This window comes from Trematomus bernacchii, unplaced genomic scaffold (genome assembly GCF_902827165.1).
Source record: "Trematomus bernacchii unplaced genomic scaffold, fTreBer1.1, whole genome shotgun sequence".
Lineage (NCBI taxonomy): Eukaryota > Metazoa > Chordata > Actinopteri > Perciformes > Nototheniidae > Trematomus > Trematomus bernacchii.
Genome location: NW_022987649.1, coordinates 266282 through 291198, shown reverse-complemented (window position 1 = coordinate 291198; position 24917 = coordinate 266282). Strand labels below are relative to the sequence as shown.

At 38.3% G+C, this 24917-nt stretch overlaps 1 protein-coding gene across 3 annotated transcripts in view; it reads right to left on the bottom strand.

Moving 5' to 3' along the window:
- Positions 1 to 1054: 1054 nt before the first annotated feature.
- The window catches only part of nrxn3a (neurexin 3a), a 200104-nt gene continuing 176241 nt past the window's right edge, over positions 1055 to 24917 (bottom strand). The window contains exons 18-24 of one of the 3 annotated variants that reach the window (XR_004556265.1): positions 23525 to 23706; positions 22188 to 22359; positions 16329 to 16418; positions 14871 to 15178; positions 13844 to 13934; positions 5126 to 5643; positions 2197 to 3085 (exon numbers count right to left, since the gene is read on the bottom strand). Coding sequence is in view for 1 of the 3 variants with exons in the window: in XM_034134763.1 (XP_033990654.1) it covers positions 2147 to 2451; positions 13853 to 13934; positions 14871 to 15178; positions 16329 to 16418; positions 22188 to 22359; positions 23525 to 23706 (1139 nt within the window). In the remaining 2 variants the exon portion in view is untranslated. Of the gene's footprint in view, positions 3086 to 5125; positions 5644 to 13843; positions 13935 to 14870; positions 15179 to 16328; positions 16419 to 22187; positions 22360 to 23524; positions 23707 to 24917 lie in introns of all 3 variants that reach the window. The other 2 variants (XR_004556266.1, XM_034134763.1) reach the window with 2 other exon arrangements.

Here is a 24917-nt window from a genome sequence, read left to right as displayed (position 1 = left end):
ATCTCTCAGTCTGAACCAGTATCAAAAATCTTCTTTTAAAGATCCCAAAACCAACATTCTAACAGCTTCCACATGAAGACACATTTACCTGGTTTATGGTTAGAAAATGTTCAGGTCACATTCCGTTTTGTATCAATCAGAATAAAGCAAGGTTTGAATCCAAATCGAATGCTTCTGTTGCTTGGCCACAGTCAGCTGCGATCCAACCACAGATTAGCAGATTAGCTGGACGTCGATTTTTGCAAATGTTATCGTTATCAAGTAATGTAGAGAAAAATTGAAGATTTCAAAACAAGTTTTCAAAGTCTTTAGAGATGCCTTATTTTCTCTCCTGTTGGGATATTATTTATTATTGGATTTATCCAAGGACTACAGTTTAGAAAAAAAAAACGTTATGTTTTATTTGTTATCAAACTGATCGAAAAAGGGTGAAAAACGTAATTAAAACACAAAAACTGCTAATTTCAGGCAAAAATAAGACTGCACCTCCACATTATTTAATGGACATGTTTTGTCATTTGTCATTTGTCATTCATGAATAAAGTGGACAGCAAAATATATATTTTACTCATGATAAAATGGTGACCAGTCCAATACTTTAGGTCTTCATCTCCAGACTCCATCCATTATAGCCTCTTTATCTTTCTGGATTTATCATAACTCTATCTTTATTCGCTTTTAAAAATAAATATCACTAGTGTAACCCATAATAAGAGAGCCATAATACAGAAGAAAGGGCACCTTGTATTTGTTGGACAACTGCAAGTAGTTAAATATTCATGCAACTTTAGAAACATCTCTGGTTAGATCTCTAGGCTAACAATACACTTTATTCTTTATGAAATATCAATATGATTCTTCACATTCAGATTAAAGTTTTTTCTTCATGTAAATGAACAGTTAATAGATTCTGTCATGAAATACGCTGATAAATCATATCTTCAGTCTGTACAATAGAGGTACTAAAAATTACAACTGTCATGGTATATGTACAATTTCCTACCTACAAAGTACAACAGCTAGCATGTAATAAAATATGTAAACAAATGTCTTGTTTTTTGACACAGTTGACTGTGACAGTAGATAGAAGTCACACTTTCAACATTAGATTTATTTCTGTATACACATTTGTTAACAGTTTGTAGTACTGCATTTGTCTTCCACCTGACACCTTCATAGAAAAAGAGAACGACAGGCAATGAATCAACATACAGTTTTGCAAAAAGATAAAACCACGACTGGCTGTGCATTGATAATAGACCTTTTTTAAATAGATATTTTTTTCATTGGTTAACACTTTTCAGGGGTTTAATAGTAGGAAGGGGTTGAGTTCTGATCTTATCATGAAGAACTGTTTGGCATTAATTCAAGAACATGGTCCCAGTTGAACACTATACTGGACTGGACTTTACTGTCGATTTAGGATGGCATGCATTTTACAATCTGTTGCTTTTTACCAAAAGAACCGGCCAGGGGAATAGTCTGTCAAACACTAAGAATAATTGTTGTGAATCAGAGTAGAGTATGAGATCTGCCCATGGCCATTTGCTCACTTAGTATCATTTTATACACAGACATAGTTTTCTTTTCTTGCAGTTCTTTTTGTCATTTTTTTCCTTTTGCTCAAAGCAAAAAAAAAATAGACACCACACTTGTATTATGTATAAACCATAGAAAAGTGTCATCCTTTGATACAACAAGAGTCCTCTTTTACGTTTACACTGATGGTGTGCCTGACCCCCTGTTGTTAAGCACTACGTGTTGCTTACATGCTGAAAATGTATAAGATTATGAGCCTTTTGAAGTTGTCAATTTTACAAAAAGGTTTTTTCTTTAATGCCAGAGATCACATAGCTCTAAAAGTCACTTAGGAGAATGATGTAGCTGTGAAATATTTCTCTACTGATAACGTCTCTGACCAGATAGAACGTCTAAAGTTGCTATTTAGCCTTGTTGTTATGCTTACAATAGTAAGTGTGCTTTATATTACAGTACATATCATCAGTTTAACTACTCAGCACAGTATAAGATTATTCAAGTTCCATGTTATACCATCATTTGTCATAGCTCCTCGCAAGGAAACTGATAAGGAAATGTTCTTTTAGTGCTTTCTTTCTTCTCTCTCTCATGAACGATAGTCTCACAGTCACACATAATACTCCTTATCCTTGTTTTTCTGTTTCTTGTTGCTGCCTTTCAAGCTCTGCTGTTTGTCCTTCATGACAGCGCCATTGCTCTGCACAGCTGAGTTGGTTATGTAGTTCCTGCTCTCGTCCACCTGGTAGGAGCCTTCATCCCTGTTCCTGTACTTATACATGGCATACAGAAGGATGAGGATGCACAGGGCAGCGGCCGCCACTATTCCGATGACCATCCCGGTGGTGCTGCTAGATTCACGGACCACTTCCGAGGGTCCTGGAACTCGCCTGACGCCCGGCTCTGTGGGGAGTGCTGTGGGTATTATGGAACATTGGGGAGGTTATTAATGGGCCCCTCAGCTTGGTGCTGTCTACCTCAAAGGATGTGGGCAATGGAAGCAACACTAGGTCGGGCTGGGGTTTTAGCTCGCGGTTATTCATTTTGCCAGACGGCTGTTTGGCCGGAGCATTGTGGAGGGTTGCGGTGGAGGCAGAGGTGGCGGTGGTGCGGCTCTGGTCGGCGGTTAGTAGTTAGTAGATAGTGGTAGTCCTACCGCGTCTGGAGATTGAAGGTTTATTAGGTCTAAAAGTCTTGGGTGCGTGAGATTTGTAGTCACCTTCAAAGCCTGACGTGGATAATGTCTGATATGTTACCAAGGAGAAGGTCGTGTAAAAATCTTCGTCATCAGTAGGGGGCAGGTTAGACTTGAACGCTTCCCCAGAGCCATACCCCGATATCACCAAGCCATCATCATCACAATCATCGCTGCCTTGGTCCGACAAGCAAGGTACCCCCGCCTCAGTGGCCTCGGACAGGGACTCTTTGGTGGTCTCAATAATGGTGAGGAGTGGGTGGTGGGTTGAGGGGGAGGGAATGAAGGGTGCACGAGGAGCTACAGAGGGGGGTGCTAATGGATCCTGAAGTACTGGGATGACTAACTCAGCTCCTGGAGTTGGACAGAGACAGGTAGGCAAGTCAGATGGCAGCATGTGTGTTTCAGGAAATATTCTTTAAGCACTAAACAGTCAACAAATCAACCCAAATCCATTAAAAATAAACTTAGCATATCAATTGCAGACTGCTATATCAAGACAAAATGAAGTCAGCATATCTTGTTTATTTCAATAGGGTTAAGAGGTGAGCAAGGATGAGCCAGAAAAATCAAGTTTGCTTTTTGAATGTGCACATCATAGTTAGTTATTCTGGGTTCAATCTCATTTAATACACTATTTTAAACCAGTGGTAACAGTTAAAATAAATGTCATAGCAAATGTATTCAAATTAATACAGATTTTTTTAAAGTATAACCCAAACTAAAATTTGCTTTCATAATAGAATCGATTTAGTTAGAGCAGTTTCACTGATCAATGGATCTCCGTTCATCTCACACCTGTTACTTATTCTGGTAAGTTACAGTAGTAACTGTAGTTACAGTTCTACAAACACTTCTCAGATGCAGAGCCGCTCTGAATGTGAATTGACTGAGTGTTGGGGCTATTAGTAGCCATGTTGAAAAGTGAGGATGGAACTGTTTGGAGAAATCCCAATAAGAGACAATTACTGTAAGATAAATCCTCCATCAATGCATCGGATCCAATGATGATGTCTTTATACTCAAGAGCACAGTTCAGGACTGATTTTGAAATGGATGCACAGTGCAGGCATTAGTCATGAGAAATGACAAACAGTTGTATATAAAGTCAACAGTCCTTGTTGCCAGGCAGAAACCATTTTAGGGAAACTGAATAACAAAAGACATTTCCGCAAATTATTTGTATCAGTTTATTTCATTCAAACCTTTCCATTTGATAATTTGTATGTATATATATATATATAAGTATTTGTCGATATATATACATGTATATCGACAAATACTTTCATTCATTGAATGCTCAACAGCTTCATGTCACAGACTCGGAGCTGCTATGTGATGAACTGGTTTCTGTCAGTTCATTATTTAATTCACGTATATTACATAACTGTAACATGTGTGGTTACTTCAGGAATAGTTTGATGATCATTGGCGGCAAAACATCTGCCTTGCTGTGGAATTTAACTGTTATACTCACTGCTCACTATGAATGATTATTGGGTGTCATAACTGCTTTAGAGTTAAAATGCTCTCGAACCAAGATGACCTAAGTAACTTTCCCAACACTAAAATTCAAGAACAACTGAAGGCTTCTGAAGGCCACATCCCAACGCTGCAATAACACTGCTCTGTGTGTTCCCGCTTTACAAGCTTCAGATGTACATCTTAAGTCTTTGCAGATTGTTGGAACTACTTCAGTTATAAAATATGAATAGCTATTTTTCTGTATCATCCTTTAACGCTCAACAGCCCATTTTAGCAAACAAAAGAAGAAGTAGATATCCTGGTTACAGGACGCACTTGTCTTTTTAAGGGATTTAAAAAAAAAATTAATTATCATGGAAATGTCATCTCAAGCAAGTATAATTGGAGTGAACATTGACTAGAAAAGTAATCATGTGCATAATGAATCTCTGCATATTGTATATCTATGAAGCAAACATACTCACAAACTATCACCAACACACACATTCACAAGCACAACTCTGTAGCTCCAGGCACTTTAATCTACAACCTTTAACAATTAAACACTTATAAACCTCATTCAGTTTTCAATGTCCACAGCTTAATCCAAGATGCAGTTTGTAAGATTGAATACTATCTACTTCAAACTGATGTTTGTAGTAGGTATTACATGTAACATTTAGTGTTCATTCAGAGTATTACTCATGGATTAATACTCATTCACACAATAGTTTCTATATATTTAATAATGAAGTTATGTGAAATTGCTAAAAATGCTATATATAGCACCTACCATGAGCATTACTCAGTTGCTCTGATTGTAAAATGCACAAGTATACATATTTAGGATCATCACATTTTACAAACTGCACCTTTAAAAAACATTTCAAAAGGTAGAGTGAAGAAAAAAAGTGTAAATTGTCAACTTACATCAACAAATTGCCCGCATGATATAGGCATGAAAAAGAATTTACAAAGGAAAAGTTGTGTAAGAATGTTGGATAGCCGCTTGGTACCGTTAAAGATCATGTTTATCCATTGTAGATTGTGTTCTATCTTAAAACACGACGGTACAGGAGGCAACAACACATACATCCACAACACATAACATAAAAAATAAACACCATAATTCTGTTTTTTTTCTGGTAAATAATTTGTCTTTTCAAAAAATGTGTATTTACATTTTTTTTCATTGTAATAGACTTCAATAGTAACTCAAATCTATTCATGTTACAGTTTTTGCTTAAATTGTAATTTGATCTTTAGTGTAGAATGGATGGATGACATTATACTTTAATATCTCTAAAAACAAGGGAGAAGGTGAAGAAGGGGGGGGGGCTCTGAACATACTACATAGGAGATGAGGGTGATGAGGGTGACAGTGTAAGTCAGTTGCCATGTCCATGTAAAGGCAGTACGAAGCGGTCGGGCGGCATTAGAGCTTTTGGCTGTAAGGAAGGGATGGGGATATACAAACAATGAGCAATATACATGCCCATCTACAGAAAAGAACAGAAGAACTCTAACACTGACAAGTCTGACAAACCCTAAACTGCAACTTCTTAGCCATGCAATTCATTTGTTTTTTGTCTGACAGGCAAAATATTATTCAGCAAAGATTAATTTGTTTTGTCAGAATAGATTTAAAATGAAAAACAATAACAAAATGGAAGATAAGTGAGAAGTGGATCCGGAACTGCTTCACCTTCTAATGTGTGGGTTTTTGCATATTGACGAGCAATCTCTGTCCCAGTTGTTGTTTTGAATGTTTTTGTTTTATACTCAACATTTAACAGGAAATAATACAGTTGGAAAAGAAAAACCCACAGGTTAGTCATTGAAGTAGTTCCAAACCTCCCAAAAAATATAAATATATCAAAAGATATGTTTCACACTGTTATTCAAATATTATCTGATTGACAAAAAAAACAACTAAACATACTTAATAAGCCAGAAACCATAATCAGAACCAAAATGCCAGTGATTAATTGGATAAATACAAAAAATATGACCCGTTTAAACTATCAAATGAAAAATATTAGGATGAAATAACAAAGCCAAAATTTAGCACACACTACAACCAGATGCACACAATATAAAACAGAGGGTGGTGAGAGAGGTGCTCGGCCGGCGGGCTCCTCTCTCATGTGTTCCTGATGAAACTCCATCTGTAATGTTAGTCTTTAAACATGACGGCCGTGCAGTCTGGGTGTACATCAGAGAGAGACGGTACTGGCTGACAATGGGATATAGTTATTATTTTGGTTTTGTTTTAGTTGTACTGCTGGATGTTGATGCATGCTTAGAGTAAGTTGCATTTAGGGAAAGTAGAAAATAAACAACACAGCAAACTGGGAGAAGGTAAGACTGACTAATGTTAGAACAATATGAAATGGACATTGTGTCCCAATCCCTTACTATAGATAGTGAGTTAAGTGACACTCTTGATAAACATGTGTGCAGACAGAAGTCAGTGAAGTAGAACTGTGTAAAGATGCAGCCTCCTCTGTTTCTGTCGGCATCGCATTACAATGTGCAGCAGCACACTAAACATTCACTGAATTCTGTTCGCAAACTGACATGTACAAAGCAGTTTGTCACTGTTAACACAACCTCGCCGATCCAAAAAAACTAAACAATAAAACCCCGACTATTATTGTGTAGTATGCGATTGGGACACAGCTCAAGTTAAACTAAGCAGTAGAGGGACAAAATCATAACATAAAACATGTGTTAATAATATATAGCCACATGCTATATGTTTAATGCAATTTACTGAGGATTCAAGTATGATAAAGAGTCAAAAGACAAGCAGAAAGCTGATATTCATAACATTGTGCATGGTGGAAGATGGAGTGGTGGTTTGTGTAAAAACCTGCCAGAGTAAACTAATGACAATCAATACTGATGTGCATCAGTATTAAAACTGTTCAATTTGATGCATGAAAATACAAACACGTTATACAGAACATGAACCCCAATGTTGGCACTGTTGAACCATGACAGGTGGCAATACATGTGATTTATTGTACTTATTGTAAGTCACTTTGGATAAAAGCGTCAGCTAAATGCTAATTATTGTACTTGCCTTGTTATACCATCGACAGACTAACAAACCCCCAGTGTCAGTAGCCTCTGAAATTCTATCCACCGCAATGAATTTGCCTCCTTCTTCACTGACAACATTCTGAAAGTCAGACAAGCAGTAAGTGCCTCTGTATCAGGTACAGCAAATGTGTTGTCCCTGTGTCCACCTAAAATCAATTCAAACACCATGACACAATTCTATCTCATTAATAATAAACACCTGGAGGACATTATTCAACTTCTGAAATCCTCCTCCTGCAGCCTCGATATTATTCCAACAGGCTTTTAAAAAAAAAAAATGCTTTGCATTGCCTCAGATCTACTTCATATAGTAAACAAGTCTCTTCACTCAGGTGTTTTTCCACAGGCCCTGAAAACTGCAGTAATTAAGCCGCTCTTAAAAAAGAATAATCTAGATCCTTCAGTAATGAACGATTACAGGCCCATATCAAACCTCCCATTTCTAGGTAAAATTATTGTTTTTCAACAGCTGAGTCATTTCTTGAATTTAAATAACTGTTTGGATGTGTTCCAGTCAGGCTTTCGTCCAAACCACAGCACTGAGACTGCTCTTGTAAAGGTCTTCAATGACATCCACTTAAACACAGACAGTGGCAGAATCTCAGTGTTATTATTATTAGATCTCAGTGCTGCGTTTGACACTGTTGACCACAACATATTACTAGACCGACTGGGAAACTGGGTGGGACTTTCGGAAACAGTTCTAAATTGGTTTGAATCCTACTTAAAGGACAGAAACAACTTTGTTTCTATAAATACACATCTGAGTTGACAAATATGACATGTGGGGTACCTCAAGGCTCCATCTTGGGGCCTCTTCTCTTTAACGTCTACATGCTACCACTGGCTCAGATAATGAAAAACAACAAAATAAGTTACCATAGCTTTGCAGATGACAGCCACATTTACATAACCATTTCACCAGGAGACTATGCCCCAATTCAAACACTGAGTAAGTGCATTGAACAAATCAATGACTGGATGTGTCAGAACTTTCTCCAATTAAACAAAGATAAAAACTGAGGTAATGGTTTTTGGAGCCAAGGCAGAACGTATAAAAGTTAGCGCTGAGCTTCAGTCTGCAATGTTCAAAACAACAGATAAAGCCAGAAATCTATAGGTGTAGTCATGGACTCTGACCTGAGTTTCAACCGTCACATTAAAACAGTTACTAAATCAGCCTACTATCACCTAAAGAACATATCTAGGATTAAAAGCCTAATGTCACAACAGGATTTAGAAAAACTTGTCCATGCTTTTATCTTCAGTAGACTCGACTACTGTAATGGTGTCTTCACAGGTCTCACTAAAAAATCCATTAGAAAGCTGCAGCTGATTCAGAACGCTGCTGCTCGAGTCCTCACTAACACTAAGAAAGTGGATCACATCACTCCAGTTCTGAAGTCTTTACACTGGCTTCCTGTGTGTCAAAGAATAGATTTCAAAATACTGCTGCTGGTTTATAAAGCATTGAATGGTTTAGGCCCAAAATACATTTCTGACCTACTGCTAAATTATGAACCATCCAGAACTCTCAGGTCTTCAGGGACTGGTCAGCTTTCTGTCCCTAGAGTCAGAACTAAACATGGAGAAGTTCAGTTATTATGCTCCAAATATCTGGAACAAACTCCCAGAAACCTGCAGGTCCGCTGCAACTCTTACTACTTTTAAATCCAGGCTGAAGACTTTTCTTTTTGTCAATCATATCTCACACTGCACTGTAACTTTTATTCATGTATTTTGTATGTTTATTTTATTATAGTTGCTTTTTACTGACTGTTTTTAAATGCCATTTTATAATGTGTTTCCTGTGCACTATTTATGAATGTTCTTAATGTCTTTTATTTTTGTAAAGCACTTTGAATTGCCTTGTGTTGGGAAAATACTGAATAAATAATACATGTATCCTGATATTGAAGCTCAAGCCGGTGACGAGTGATATTTTTCGAACAACTTGTGTTGAAAGGTACTATATAAATAAATTTGCCTTGCCTTGCCTAATGTAATGTTTGGGATCTCAGCAATAACCCCATAGCTGTGAAGTTGAATTGATAAATGGTTGTCAGAAAAATCAAAGGACAGAGACTTCTTCCATTTATTTCGAGGTTGGGGTGGGTTGAGCAAGTATACTTGTATACTTTTGCCAAAATAGACACCATTGTTGTTTCGTAGCAATGATAGTTAATATGCGCACTTTCAGGAAAACACAAAAATGTCCAATCAGAGCAATAGTTAACCATGTGATGGGGGGGATCGGCATCAGATTGTGGAAACATTTCACTAAGCATTATTATGGATACCAGCTTTAACACCACAGAATCTTTTGACATATGATTCAATAATTCGCCTTGTGCAAATTCCATAAGATGGCACATGACTGAGTAGTCTATCAAGGAATAATGAACAGAGACCAATGGTTGCCTTGAGTGATAAGTATATAAAAACATAATAATTCTCATTTATGATTCATTTCAGCCCTTCAACATAAGCGTATAAAGAGCATTACACTTTTAAGGACATTTTGTAGTCATATCTACGTATTCTTGGATCATCGCTTGTATTTTAACTCCACATTCCCAACTCGTCACTTTAAACAAGTGGTTCATGTTGTGAATTTAAACAAAAACTACAACAAACAAAACCACTTGGTTGGGTTAAGGCAACACTTGAATATGTTGGAAAGTATCATACTTTAAGATCAAAAGTGTAGGTTTGTAAATGATGTGAAGTAAATCAATTCAATTGTCCAAATTAGTTCATGGTTGACTTTTGGTTTCACACAGAAGACAAACAGTGGCTTCCTGGGAGAAAGTCATGTGACGCCGGCATCCTCTCAACTTTACAACCCCACTTCAAAACATCCAAACCATCCCTTTTAGAGATTAACTTTGGCAGAGAGATAATATTGTATTATTCATTATTGGTCATGTGATGGTTCTGTACTGTTGTCATATTGTTCACAGTATTAGCTATTCAGGAATCTTGCCATCTTATGAAATTAATTTAAAGGAAAGGAGAACACTAGAGATTACCAACAGACAACAGAATCACTCGAGAACTTCTCCAACAAACCAGACAGCCACACTGACAGGATGGAGACGGTGTGGGCTAAGATAGACGACATTCAATGGAGCTGCGATCGCAAAAATGATTTCCAACTTAAACTCGAATGCAGACAAAGCAACCAATTAAGTCTGAATATGGGGGCATGGATTTAAGCATCAATCAAAAAACATGCAAGAACATGATCAGACGTCACCCAGAAAAGAATGATTTCAATGGTTTGCTAAACAATGGTTGATAACAAATGATGAATAAAAGAAAATAAATAAATAACTAGAATTGTTGGCAAAAAAAACATTTGTTTCCCATCTTCACTGAAAAATATTTAAACGCAGTAAAGCGTTAGGAGGAAGATGACAGACGAAGGAAAGGGACTGGAAGACTGAAGACTAGCTGAGAATTAGGAGAGGACAACACAAATTTGATGGTGAGAAAATATTGTTTTTGCCTTTATATTTGCTCTGAAAACCTTCAAACTGGAGGTACATGTAGAGCTGCATGGTGCAAAGCCGCATGGTACCCAACTATAAGAATAAAAAATGATCACCCACCAAAACGTCATGCCACACATGATGAAGGCAAAATACAACAGTGTCTCGATAACAAAAGTTAGAAAAGGCAAAACAAATCTAATTGGATAAACTCCCAAAATCATACAACAAAGCAGATTTGAAATAAAAGCATGCAGCTTTCAACGCGATGTTAGGGTTAGAGTGGTGTGAATTTCTGTGTAAACACATGATTGGATGACTGGGGCCCTGTCTTTGTCTTTCTTAACAAATCCCCATGAATCTCAGGCTACACAGCACAGCTTTAACCCCATTTACACCACAACCTTTCACATACCCTGAACAACACGGGAATGATCTTCAAAACGAAGTACCTTTCGCTGGTCAGCAAAAATCCTCAGAAATCAAGCTTCTGACACACTGAACAAACTGAAACATTAGCCGTTTCTCAAAGTCGAGGACGCTTCCTTGGTAGGACATGTCCTTCCGAGTCAGGTCCTTCAGAGGCCAGGCAAGAATCCTTCCTAGCATTCGGAGAACGAAGAATGGAACAGGCTAGCAAGTGTGCAGGTGTGCGTCATATGCAAGGCTCCGCCTTATTGAGCGTGATTTGTTTGAAGACTCATAACTGATTTGCTAAGATCAAAGATGGACACGTTTTTTTTGTGTCTTTTATCCATAATTTTTTTAGATGGAGGAAGAGATAGAGCGGGAGTATCGTCGGCGTCTGTCTGCTCCGAGGAGGAGGATGTTCTAGTTAAATAAGTCTTCCCGCTTGCCTTCCGTACAAGTTTTATTCTCTAATGTAAATCAAGTAAATGAAGCATCCATAATTACTCCATAGTTAGTTTGTGAGTTGTCATGATGGTTTAAATCACCCTTGGTAGACACCCCTTTCTATTCCCTCTATTTCATGCTTCCCGCACAATAAGCAAGCAACACTTTTCTCCCGTGTACATTTTGCATACATAGTTTGCGCATGTTTGTAGTCGTTCTAACACTTATCGGAGAACATGTGTAAGCACATTTAAATTGTATTTTTAATAATGTAAACACACACAAGCAAATTGCAGATTTGAAAATAATAACCATTAACAATTAACAAATGTCAAGTAAACAGAAACTGCTCTCTATTCTTTATGTTGTGCAGGCCCATCATTACTGCATTATTAATGCCACCGTGCCAATCCGTGGAAATTGGTCCGTGCGCATTGTGGGTATTTAAGGCCGCTGAGGATACTCATGAGCAGTCTTGAAATGTCCTGCAATGAAGGACTCAGTCCTCGGTAGAATTCCAAGGATCCTGTACATTGGAACAGTCCTTCGGCGGGATTCGATGACGTAGCATCCTTGAAATAGAGGCTCTGAAGGATCCTTCCTTGACATTGAGAAGCAGCCATTGATTTAATTAAATGTATTATGCCACAAATTTCACGAGTGTACAATGTTAGTTGAAAGAAATAATATTAAGTTGAACCTAATATTTTTATTTAAAACGTAATATTATTGCTTTCAACTAACCTAATACAGTTATGTGAAATCTGCTGAAGTAATACATTTAATTAAAGTCAACAGCCTCAGTTTGTTCAGTGCATCTGGCATTCGACTCTAAATATTTCACAATCTAAAGTAAAATGTGTATTTTCTCATGAGATGTCATAGGGCACAACTCACCCACATTCAGTTCACCCATCTTTTTATTTGCAGAATAGCTCACCATCATTTTAAATGCAAATGTTATTTAGCTAAAAGCCTTGTTTTATGGTCAATAAGGCCTTCAAAGAAATTCCTAGCAATAATAAATTCCTGATAATGCTAAGCATGTTTGCCAATTGGAATCCATTGCAACTTTAGTAATCATTTGTATAATGACACTTAGTGTTTCATATGAGCTGCAGGTGAAAGGAGTGTGTGGATTTACTGCAGCAGTTTGTTTTGGTCCGCAACATGAACCAAATACTGAAGCTGACATTTCGTCTGGACATCCGAATACATGTATATTTGAAAGGTTATGTTGCATTATTTTAAATGGGTTAAAGGATGTTCAAACTAAAAAAACCTTTAGAAAAAGAATCTAACTGCCATGCACATCAGAAAGCTGTGTGACAGTTTGATTATTTAGAATGGAAGTGAAAACATGGCTGTTTGCTGTGTCCTATAATTTTATGTTGTTAAATATGGAAATTTCCAAATGATTAATTTGCTTCTCTAAGTTATCACAAAGCTTGAATATTTTAGAATGTTAAGTCTTTAGATACAAAAAAGACAGAATAACAAGTACACCTAAAAGCAAGAATATGACCCAAAAAAAGAAAAAAACGTGTACACAGAAATTCAATGATATCTGTTCTCTATCACATGTACTAACATAAGCGAGTATGGAAAAACACAAATGAAGACAAAACATCACCGTAGTCTTTACAACATTCTGCATTAAGCTAAAAAAATAAAATAAGACTTTTAAAAGTGTATTGTTTTAAAATGAAGGTCAGTGGAGCAGTGAATGGCAGCAGCAGTGGACTCAAACACCATGTACATGTAACAGCATCAGTGCAGATAACATGGTTCACCCTCATACAAATTCTGCACTCTTGTACTAACCCTTATTATTCCGTTCTGCAGACAGAATTTGTATTTATATTGGTGACCATGTTAACCACTTTGGAAGACCCCATGTGCAAGTGTAGCGCATGATATCAATGGCTTTCTGGGCTACTGAAAGAATTTGTTGTATGCCTGATTCACAAGTTTAACTATTTTCAATGTAGCTTCAATTGAACTGTGCATTTCTTAAACCAGCTTTCCTTGTATTGGTTAATGTTATTTGCAGCTATGTTTAATGTGACTAAATTGGCTGTTATATGAAGTTACACTTTGTTTAACCATGGGGTTGTGATGCTTTGAGGAAGCATTAATCCTCTGGTGCAGATGAGTGAAAGCACAAAAAAGCAAGCAAATGCAAACTAACCTAGCCCACCTGCATGGCTAGTTTCACACTCCTCCAGGTCCTCGTCATCACTGGAACACTCTGCAGAGGACACAATGTCATCTGCCGTATGCTTCATGTGCAGAACATTGGTCATAAGAGGTCATAGCCACAGCAGAGATACCCGCGAAGAGCCAACAAACACAAAAAACAGACAAGGGAAATGATACAAAAGGAGTTAGAAGGTAAGCATGAATTTTCATTCAATCTATCCCGACAGGTAAGGCCTTCAGGATTCAGCATTGCATCATGACAATGCTGAGGTCATTTCCGATCTTCAATCAATACAAATGTTGTCCAAGTCATCATAGTCCTCATGGATTTGTGATTTTGTAAGCTTATGCAGTTTTGTCTAATCTCATTCTTGAATAGCATGCTGGGGTTTCCTGGGGACCATTAGGAATATCACTGTGTACGTAAATCTGTTCAAAAGCGTTTTTTGGTCCGAAGAGTGGAATATACTATATAAATGAAAAATGTATTAAAAAAACCATATACCATTTACAAGGATCTCCCTCTCAGGAGAGTTGTTGTTAGGGTGTACCAGCAGAGATGTCGATGCTTTGAATTGTATGTGGTAAGTAGAATTTTTGTCACGTTTATGTAGGAATTTTGGATAGGTTCTTTCCAGTCAGGGAGTTCCACCTTTATTTAGCAGTGTCCAACGTTAGCCCTATTCTGAGATACTTCTGACAAGATTCTGTATTGTGATCCGTGTCGTAGAGTCCTCGTCAATGATATTGTATATTGCACGCGGTGTTTAAGTTAAATCTCAGAGATCCATATTATATTTATGGTAACATGGTATTTAAGTGTGGATTTCCTGTACACTGTGGTCTCTATGTGTCTTTAAGAGCACGGTTGAAAGCTTGAGAAAGTCAAATGCTGTGGTTTGCAGAAACGTACAATGGCAACATGTTTATCTGTTAAGGCGGCTGGTGTGTATAATCTGACCATGAATGTCTTTCAATCCTGACATGTAATAGTTATTATAGTAGTGTATCCTTACCTGAACAGTTGAAGAGGATCTGTGTTTCCGTGTAGTAGTGGTGGACATCATGGTCGTGGTCTCGATGAAGGTGGTGGACATCTCTGGAGACATGGCGGTGCTCCTGGCTGAGCCCGGCCCACTGGGCACGTCCCCTACCAACCTCACACTCCCATTGATCTTGATGTTGGCGTTGCCTTCAGAAGCCATGTTCAACACTTTGAGGCCATTGTAATAAAAGCCAGACAGTTGACCCTGAAAAGGCCGGCTGCGATCACTACCACCGATAGAGACTGTTGCTTGGGTGTTGAAAATGGTTAGCTGCCGTCCTAGAGGAGACATCCAGATGTGTGAATATTTGACAGGGAACAGCACCTTTAAAAACACTTATAAAGCAGCACTATTAATAGAAAGAATGAATAATTACTGTCGGGCAGAACGACCAGCGCAAGCAGAACCATTTTTGTAAAAAATGGGTTGTCCATCTGGGAGGTATGTTGCTACCGGGGCAGGGTGGGAAGATTGTATTGTATACGAATATTACAGTTAAATCTGTCTTCACTCTGACATTGAATAGCAGTCGGGTTGAGATGCATCAGATCAGTGGAGCTGCTGCATCGTCCAATCAGTGATGGAAACACAGTAAGGGGGTGTGTCGTCTGGCAGCATCCAATCAGTGACGGATACACAGTAAGGGGAAGTGTTGTCTGGCAGCGTCCAATCAGTGACGGATACACAGTAAGGGGAAGTGTTGTCCGGCAGCGTCCAATTAGTGACGGATACACGGTAACGGAGCGTGTCGTCCGGCAGCGTCCAATCAGTGACGGATACACAGTAAGGGGGCGTGTCTTCCAGCTGAGGATTTCCCTGCAGGATGGTGTGGTGGTTCCTCGACTATCGCCCTTCAGAGATCGCTCCTCGCTTCTCGAATAAGAGACTTGCATGTACCCCGTATGATTTCCTACAAGCATCTTTCCATTTGTTGAGTACTTTTTGGCATATTACACTGTGATTGGCTCAGCTGTTTTAGACTTCACCCAGACTTTGGCACATTGAACTACTGGACATACATGAACCATAATAGCAGGAATGCTTAAAGACGGCCACATACTTGCGCTGGTCATTGCACTTGCAAATTAAAATGGTTTGATTATTTAGTTCCTAAGGTAGTTGTGTATTTATAACTTTTCTTTAGTACACATGATGCTCCTGAAGTTGCATGCGAGGATTTAAATGTATGTTTGTTCTAGTGCATAAGTTTAATGGTGGTGTTATAAATAAGATCACAAATATCTGCATTAACATGGAATATCACAGAAACATATTAAGTTAAATCTCACTGTTGAACTTGATCACAGTTCATTTAAGTCTGAAATAAAGACAATGAACATGTGTTCTTCTCATTATAGTCCAGAGGAGGTTTCTACCCATCAGTATCGTGAGCAAAAATAGGCAGAAGCATATTAGTTTTGAAATTACCTTTCTCTTGTAGCCACTCTTCTACTGGTCTGGCGTATTTGAAAGGAATTTTCTTATTGGCCATTTGATAGCGTTCAATGTCACTGTTCCCTTTAAAGTTTAAGAAAACATTTAGAAATACATTTAGTGATCATCAGCATCATGTCACCAGGGATATGTTCACTTTCCCTAGAAGATTAACAATATGTTTAAATGATTTTAGCTGAAGATTACATCTGTATTAAACTTGTTTAGGATAATGAATGTCCCTAACAAAATGACAAAAATGCATACATACATGATGCTGTAACAATAACAAACACATGTGAAAAACAAAACATTTAATTTATCCAGACAACACATGGTTTTCTAGCCTCCCTATTCATTTCAGTCAAAGCACTGGGTTGGCACAGCGGGTTGTTCAGAGCAGAGATCTGGTGAACCTGACTACTGTGCTCCAACACGATATTCAGCAAAGGATTCTAAGTTATTGTTTGTGTGCACGCTCTCAAGTTAAATATATCTTCATATGTTCATATGTTTAACTTATCTTTACATTTAAATGTGCTTTAGAAGCTGTAAATCTATATATCCCTTATGTATTTATAAAAAAATATTTCTGGTCACAAGATGGCTAGGGACAAAACTACTTGCAAGAAACTCCTGCTGAAAGGCTGGTTTCTGTCAGGACATGGACCACTCTGTCCCTGACCCCGCGGAGACACAATGCCTCCACAGAGAGGGTTCACTGCTCACTCACTCGCTTGGTTGAAGCAACAGCCAAATTAAAGGCTGTTTTCAAATGGAGAAGCCGCGGGCCAAGACTGGACGGAAGCTAAAAAGGGGGCAGACAAAGAGCCCAGTGAACAACTTGAACATCCCAGGTGGGCAGCTCTGTGATCTGCTTCAAACATGCAATGCCAGGGGTGCTATGGGCAAGGAAATCATTGAAAGGTAGCCTCATATGGTAGATTCCACCAGTCCTAGCGCAAACAATGTGCTGGAGAAACAACACGATTACAGAGATAAAAAGGTTGAAGGGCCCCCCCTGCTTAATCCATGCCAAGTGGTGCGCTGACTCCGCCAAGTACTGAGGCGAGTGAAAGCCCTGGCATCGGGCTGAGCATCGTCAGGTGTATGGCAGATGAACTGGCCTGCTCCCAACAACCAGGTCAAGAGTGCAGCCAGGCGTCTGCTGGGGGAACACCATGTCTCAGGTTCACAGAGCTGCAGGAGGGCCCTGTTCCATGAATCAAGAGGTCTGAAGGCTGTGTGCACCCTGACCTCCAAGATGGTGGCACAATCTGCATCTGCCACTCAAAACTGGCTCAACTAAATATGCCTCCGAGCCATTGTCAGTGCTGTGAAAGGCCATGTGCCAGGACTTTATCAAAGCACTACCACAATTGATTAGCGTGAACAATACACCTTGACATTTCTAACAGGAGCTCTTGGACACCAGCCAGCCTTGAGAATATGCCTGACGAGGAAAGAAGCTTCACTAACAGCCCGTTCATGGCACTGAGCTTTGTTCAGGTGATGGGAAGCTCTACTTCCTATCTCTGTAACCTCTGCCAACAGGGCAAAGGTTGAACCCAGCTTTGTTGTATTTCAACAGACCCATGCTCTGCAGCATCCAGGACACTGAGTGCCAGGCGAGGAGCAGTTGCATCTTTGGGTTTAGCCAAAGACCCCTAATAGGGGTCGAGGAGAAACCCCATCAGCTGCCAGCCTGCCGCTTCCTGTGAGAGCAAAGCTGCAGCAGATATTTGAGGACATGGGGAGCTGACTAGGAAACTTTCAGTCTTCTTTTTTTTCTGACTTTGAGAATGTCACTCAAAACTGAGCATTTCTCTAAAACGTACCACGCTGGGACAGTCAGAATACATACTGGTTTTCAAGTATTGCTATAAGCATCAAAGCACACCGTTGTGACAAATATGCAGTTTAAAAAGTTCCAAAGTGTCACTATAAAGAGGTCACACCAGTGGAAACAAACAGGTTGATGCACACAGCCATTTCCCTGAGCTGGATGTTTGCAGTTTACCTTAATCATTGAATATTGTTGTGTTGGGGACATTGACAGGTTGTTAGGGAAGAGAAAGGTGGTGAATAACATTCAACACAGGTCCCTAGAATCAATCCCGGGAATGTAACCCCGTAACTACCAGTGGCTTGTAATACGAAGCAGGATTTGGGGTTAGGGAAGTAGGTCTCTAAAGGAACTTCGTGAACACCTTCTCTGGAAGCAGGATATGTTGAAGATAAGAGATCAACTTGTAGAAAAGCACTGTCTACTGACAAATCAGAGCTCGATACACGTGTTATAAAATAAAATCAGAAAATATGAAGACGTTTAAAGCTATGATCCACGTTAATGGAAACACAGTTTAAACTTCGAAATGCAGGACGTCTGGCAATTAAACACTTAATATGTGAATGTGTAAATTATTACAATATCACTGTGTTATCGTATTTATTTTGGTATTTGTTTAAAAAGTGTCATGCAACATGCAAAACTCATGATATCACTGTCTCGAGGGGCCTGTGCAGAAGTCAAGATACTAAAGGAGAATTCTCACTGCAGCGACAGTGTTATAGCAGATCCCTTATCAACGTATGTTTTGTTATTCATTAAGGTCACACAGGACAAAGGGGCCCTAGGTTTAGATTAAACGATGTGTATACATTTAGTCCTGACAGTTGTATACATTAGCATGTGTGGTAGTTGCTAAATAAGGTCATGGAATCTGGGATGATGTAACTCAGACGGAGACATCTCTGCCATGTATGTTAAAGTGTATGTTCGTGTGTGTTTTACATGTATAAAAAAAGAAGCAAGGTGATGTACTCCATTATTATTGTTGTTGCGCAACAAAGTAATAATTAATCTCAACCGTATCTGTGTTATTCTTTAAAGTTGGTGAGCTATTCATTGCACTAACATTTGGAGGTCCCACCCAGATGGTAAATGCTGTGATTTGTTTTTTTCCTAGAAGTCTCAACTCTTGGCCAGGCAGCTACATAGAAAGCTGTGGTAAACTCAAAGAATTGAGGAACCAGACTTGAGCTTCCGCTAAAAAAACAACTAACAGTAAGCAAAAAACGTACTTGGGAATTGTAGCGAATTAATTGGCTTTTGAAGTTGAATTGGTTACTTTTCAGATTTCTAAAAACAAAAGAGAGTGGATTTGAGACATGCACAGTTGTGGTTGAAATGTTTTATGTTGTTTGTTTGTTGTCATTGTTGATTGTAAAGGTTTGTCTATTGTTAAACGTTTATGCTGGAGGAATCATGTTTATTTGCCTCGTAGTCTTGAGTTTCTGCCTAATGACTAGTATTAAGGTTCAGAGATTTATTGGCTGAGGGAATATTGATTTGCTTTGCTACTTAGTATTAATAAATCCGATCTGAGTTGAAAATATAAAACTTGCCTCATGACTCTATGAGTAACACAAAGTGGACTGGTTTCCATGTTTTTGTAGGATCCTTTGTGAGATAGAATCTCAGTATAAAACGCTAAATGTTTTGGTTTACCATAGTTTTTTTTATCAAAGAAGCTGCAGCCTGAAGTTTTATTTTTCTTTCTCTGTGAGAGTCTGTGAAAATATGTCCCCCCCCCCCCCCCCTTCTCCTGATTTTTGTCAGTGGAGACGTTGTTTATTCAAGGCTGAGAGCTCTCAGCCCGAGGTGTGTCTGTCTTTGTCTGTGAAAACTGCTTTTCACAGACAAAGACAGACACACCTCGGGCTGAGAGCTCCAGCCTGAGGTGTGTCTGTCTTTGTCTGTGAAAAGCAGTTTTCACTTCTTGTTCCTTCTTTAAACCATAAAGAGGGTTGTTTTTCTATTTTAGTTTTGTGTTTCTCTCTTTAAAACAAGGAGTTTTTGGAAGATCAGATGAGTGAAGTCCGAGTGAATAAATTGAAAATCAATGTGTGATTTGAAGTAGTAGATATATTGAAATAAATAAGAAACAATAATTTGTTGTTGTTAACATAGTCTTTGGTTGGATACACTTACGTCAATGTTTTTCACATTGTGGATTTTATGAAAAGTTTTGAGAACTGATTGTTACCATTGTTGCATTGTGAATTTCATGGTATTTGTCATTGACTAAGAAATGTACTTAATTATATTTTAAAGGGCTCCAGGGTTGATAAGGGGCAACTTATATTAAATACAGTAAATGTTAAGGGAAAGAAAAAAGAGGTTTACTGAGTATATGGAGTACATATAGAAAGGTTAATGTCTATTCAAATTAAATATAATAGTGTATTTTTCCACCTAGAATAGACATAGAAAGAGGAGAATTTGTTAAACATTAAATAACAAACTCACTGTAAGAAATATATATTGTAATGTTATTTAGGAGTTGTATTTATCATACAATAGTGACTCTCATTTGATGGTTGTTTAAAGTAGATAGGGAACTGAAAACGCAAACTATTCACCACAATTGTATTTGTAAGTTTATGAAGAAAACACAAAGTAGTAAGTAATAAGCAGAAGGGTTTTTGAAAGTTTGTCAGTCAGAAGGAATCTGTTAATGTTTAAGTATGACAGAGGTGCTGTACGATGTTTGCTTAAGCCCTCTCACACTGTTTGGATAATACAAGAGGTCAAGTTGTGTGATTGATGAGAGAAGCTTGTGGACCGGAGCAGCTGCACAGCACAGTGAGGAAAGAGAGAGAGAGACAGATAGAAGTAAGATGTAAGAGTTTGGTCACGTTTATAGAGAGAGTAAATGTTATTATAAGATTCCTAAATATGAAGTTAACTACTATTCTGGAAAATGTTCCTATGGTTTACTGTTTTATGAGTAACATACAATATAATATATATATATTTTAATTAGGGCTGTCAGTCGATTAAAATATTTAATCGCGATTAATCGCATGATTGTCCATAGTTAATCGCGATTAATCGCAAATTAATCTCACATTTTGTATCTGTTCTAAATGTACCTTAGAGGGATATTTTTCAAGTTTTTAATACTCTTATCAACATATGAGTGGACAAATATGCTTTATATGTTTGTTTATTATCATTTGAACATTACAAATATTCGCCTCAATTCAACCTGGAACCTCTCTCATACGTTAATACAATGCAAAGTGTGTGTGTGTGTGTGTGTGTGTGTGTGTGTGTGTGTGTGTGTGTGTGTGGTGTGTGTGTGTGTGTGGTGTGTGTGTGTGTGTGTGTGTGTGTGTGTGTGTGTGTGTGTGTGTGTGTGACAGCTTTTTGTTGCCGTGTTACTCTCTCAATCAGTCAAGCACAAGTTCAAAAGTATAAGCATCAAAATAAACTTAAAGTACCAAAAGTAAAAGTACATATTATGAACATTTCAGAATAATATATATGATATGTGTTGATTATAATTATTGATTTATTAATGTGTATCAAAGGTAAAGGTGCAGCTAGTTTTAAAATCAATGTTGTGGAGTAAAAGTACAAAGTAGTATTAAATGGAAATATTCAAGTAAAGTACCAGTATCTCAAAATTGTACAGTATTAGAGTAAATCTACTTAGTTACTTCCTACCCCTGCTCTCAATATAGCACTGACAGACACTGTATATGCCACCATGTGCTAACTCAAAGTGTGTATACTTCTTTTCAGGACTGTTTAAGCACTCAAGGTGAAACCATTTCAAGAGTTAAACAGACCATTTCATACTAATAATGCCCTTCGGTTAGAAGCAGATGCTCTCACCTGTTTTATAATGATGTTATCCTATTGCCTTATTATATCTTGTTGAAATTAATTGTTTTACTTTAGCAGTTGGTTTCATTTTAATTGATCATTTTAATTGCTAACATATATGATTGCCAACATGTGTTATTTAACATAAAGATGAGATTGATAATGTAGTGTTTTACCTGTTGGGAAGTGTTCGTTGATTGACCAATTATCCACCTGCAGTGTAGCATTCCCACCGTTCCTGGTGAAGCGAATAACGTGATACTTCCCATCATTCACTGGGGTACTGCTCTCCTGCACACTGATATCCACTGTGCCAATGTTGAAAGTCACTCCAATTTTGCCTTGTTGCTGAAATGAGAATTTAAAAAGTGCTTTATGGTTATTTTTGTTTACCTAGAGGTAATATCCGTTATTTTTATCTCGATGGTAAACGTGGAAGTAATACACATGAGTTGGTTCTTTAGTTTAAACTGTGTGTCAAACCAGTCTGATTAGCTGCATCAAGATACAGTATTTCCAAAAAAGGGGGGTGTCAGTTTGGTCAAATACTTCTACGAAGGCTGGTCTCATGAATTCTCACTTTTGTCTCCATCTCCTGGCTCCTCAACAACTTGCAGGTCAAGTGAAGTGAGCAATAAATGATCAAATACAATAATGGGATGTCCCAAAACTTAAAAGCGGAGGAGACGCTAGAGGAAACCGTTATTAAGGATGCCGAGCAAGACACAGGGAACCACAAGGATTGGAAAAAACCTTTACATACTGTCTGCAAACGTACATGCAACGTCAGCCTCTAAGGCCAAAAAATGAAAATAGGATGTAAAAATGTAAATGGGATTCAATCATTGTGATGTTCAGATCTTTCCTTTATTTTGAATGAATGCCGGAACTAAAATTAGTTAATCAGAACCTTTTTACCCCCTTTTCCGTCCCTGCTAGAGAGCAGGGACTTTCGTGGGAGAAAACGGTGTGATTGGCTGGGCGGATTGCAAACCACGCCCCGTAAAACTCTGAAAAGTTTTGTGAAGCTGCCATTTTATTATCCTCGCATTAGCATTATTAGCATTAGCATTAGCCCAGCGCAGAAACGCAGAGAGACTAATTTATGGCAACACAAAAGAAAACATGGGAGCGGTGGAGATGAGGAGGTGTCGGCATTCTGGCGATTTACTCTGAAGGCTTCAGTAGAAGCTGCTGGGAGTCCCAGCAGCTTCTACTGAAGCCAGTCCCCAACTCCGGGGACTTCCGGCCGGGGACTGCCTGCCAGTAAACCCAAAGCAGAAGAAGAAGAAGTGACGTCAGCGGCTTCATTTGCCTAATCCTCCCTCAGGGACTTATTCCGGTGTGAACGCGATCTGTATAGTTATGAGAACTAAAGAGTTCTCATGAACTAAGTTCTGATGAACCTTTGTGGGAAAAGTACTGCGGTGTGAAAGCGCCATGTGCTATTGACAAAAAAAGGAATGCTGACACATCAATGATACAAATAAAAAGAGTGTGTGTGAGTACTTACTATATGCAGCATGAGATAGTCCCCCAGACCAGATGCACTGTCAATCCTGACCAGAATGCCATCTTTCAGGGAGGTGCTGAAGCCTACGGTCAGCCTATCCGTCCTGGTGCTGGGTCTCTCATTGGCTGGCCACTTGAATGTAATGAGGCCTCCTCCTTTGCCAAAGATGTACGTCGTCCCAGCTGAAAAGAGCAGGAGGAGGAAATATGAAAAATGATCTCAACTCCAAACTAATGTCATGAACAGTGATCAACATCTGGGGCTGTTTGGGCGGTTTTTGCTAGGGATTAAAATGTGTTCCTTTGGACTACAAGCTAAGAACATTAGTATCTGTAAAACTGACAAATGAAAATACCTCTTCTCATGTCCTTAAGAGGAGAGCTAGTTAGCTGTGTGGTTTGATATGCCCTCACTACTAGTTCACCAATGCGGAAAGCTCAGGCTTTTGCACCTTCCCTTCATTTAATTCCTAACCTGTTCCAAGGAACAGCTCGTCAAATTGGTATTTTGTTGCAGGAGCCTGGCACCCCAACTCTTGCCTCTTGCCAAGCCACTTTTGGCTGTACACATTTTGACCTGCTGAAAAACCTACCTTCATATCCTTAAAACAATACTCCAATGACAAGTGCGTTTAAAAGCATTAAGCATCAGTTTTTTCAAATGGAACCATACGACAAAAATGGTTTGTCGTATCTTCAAGAGAGATATACATATTTGCAAACAAAAAGAACATTATAATACTAGTATTGTGTCATCGCATAGCTCAGTGGTTTGGGCTGGCGTGACCTGGAGCTCATTGCACTGGGTTGGTCACAGGTTTGAACCCAGCCTTTACACATTTCATCCCCTATAATCCCCTTTCAAATAAATCTCTCTGAAAATGTAAAAATAAATAATACTCAAGTATGGAGCTGAGAGAAGAGTTTATTATTTGTAATGTCAGTAGAGATTATAACTATTTACTAATGCATGCCATGATACCCATAGTTCTTACTGAACTGTGATAAAAAATAATATATATAACCATCTGTAATTGCCTAGACAAATATATTATTATTATTAATAATAATAATAATAATAATAATAATAATAGCTAAGTTATAAGACAACTAATGAAGCCAAATTTGCAGCAATGAGTACAAGACTTCAATTGTTAACCTACAATTCATCTTCCAAAATGACTCATGTTTTATGACTCTTGTATTTTAAAATATATTAAGACATAGATCTGGTGAATGAGGGCATATAAGAATAACTCTGGTGCAAACTTCATTTTGTTAATGGATAACATGCTTCCTGAGTAACATGATGCAAGACAACCAGTTGATTTGTTCCTATAAAGGGCTTCATACAGACTCCAAACACCATTTCTTTTAACAACGCCATGAATAAT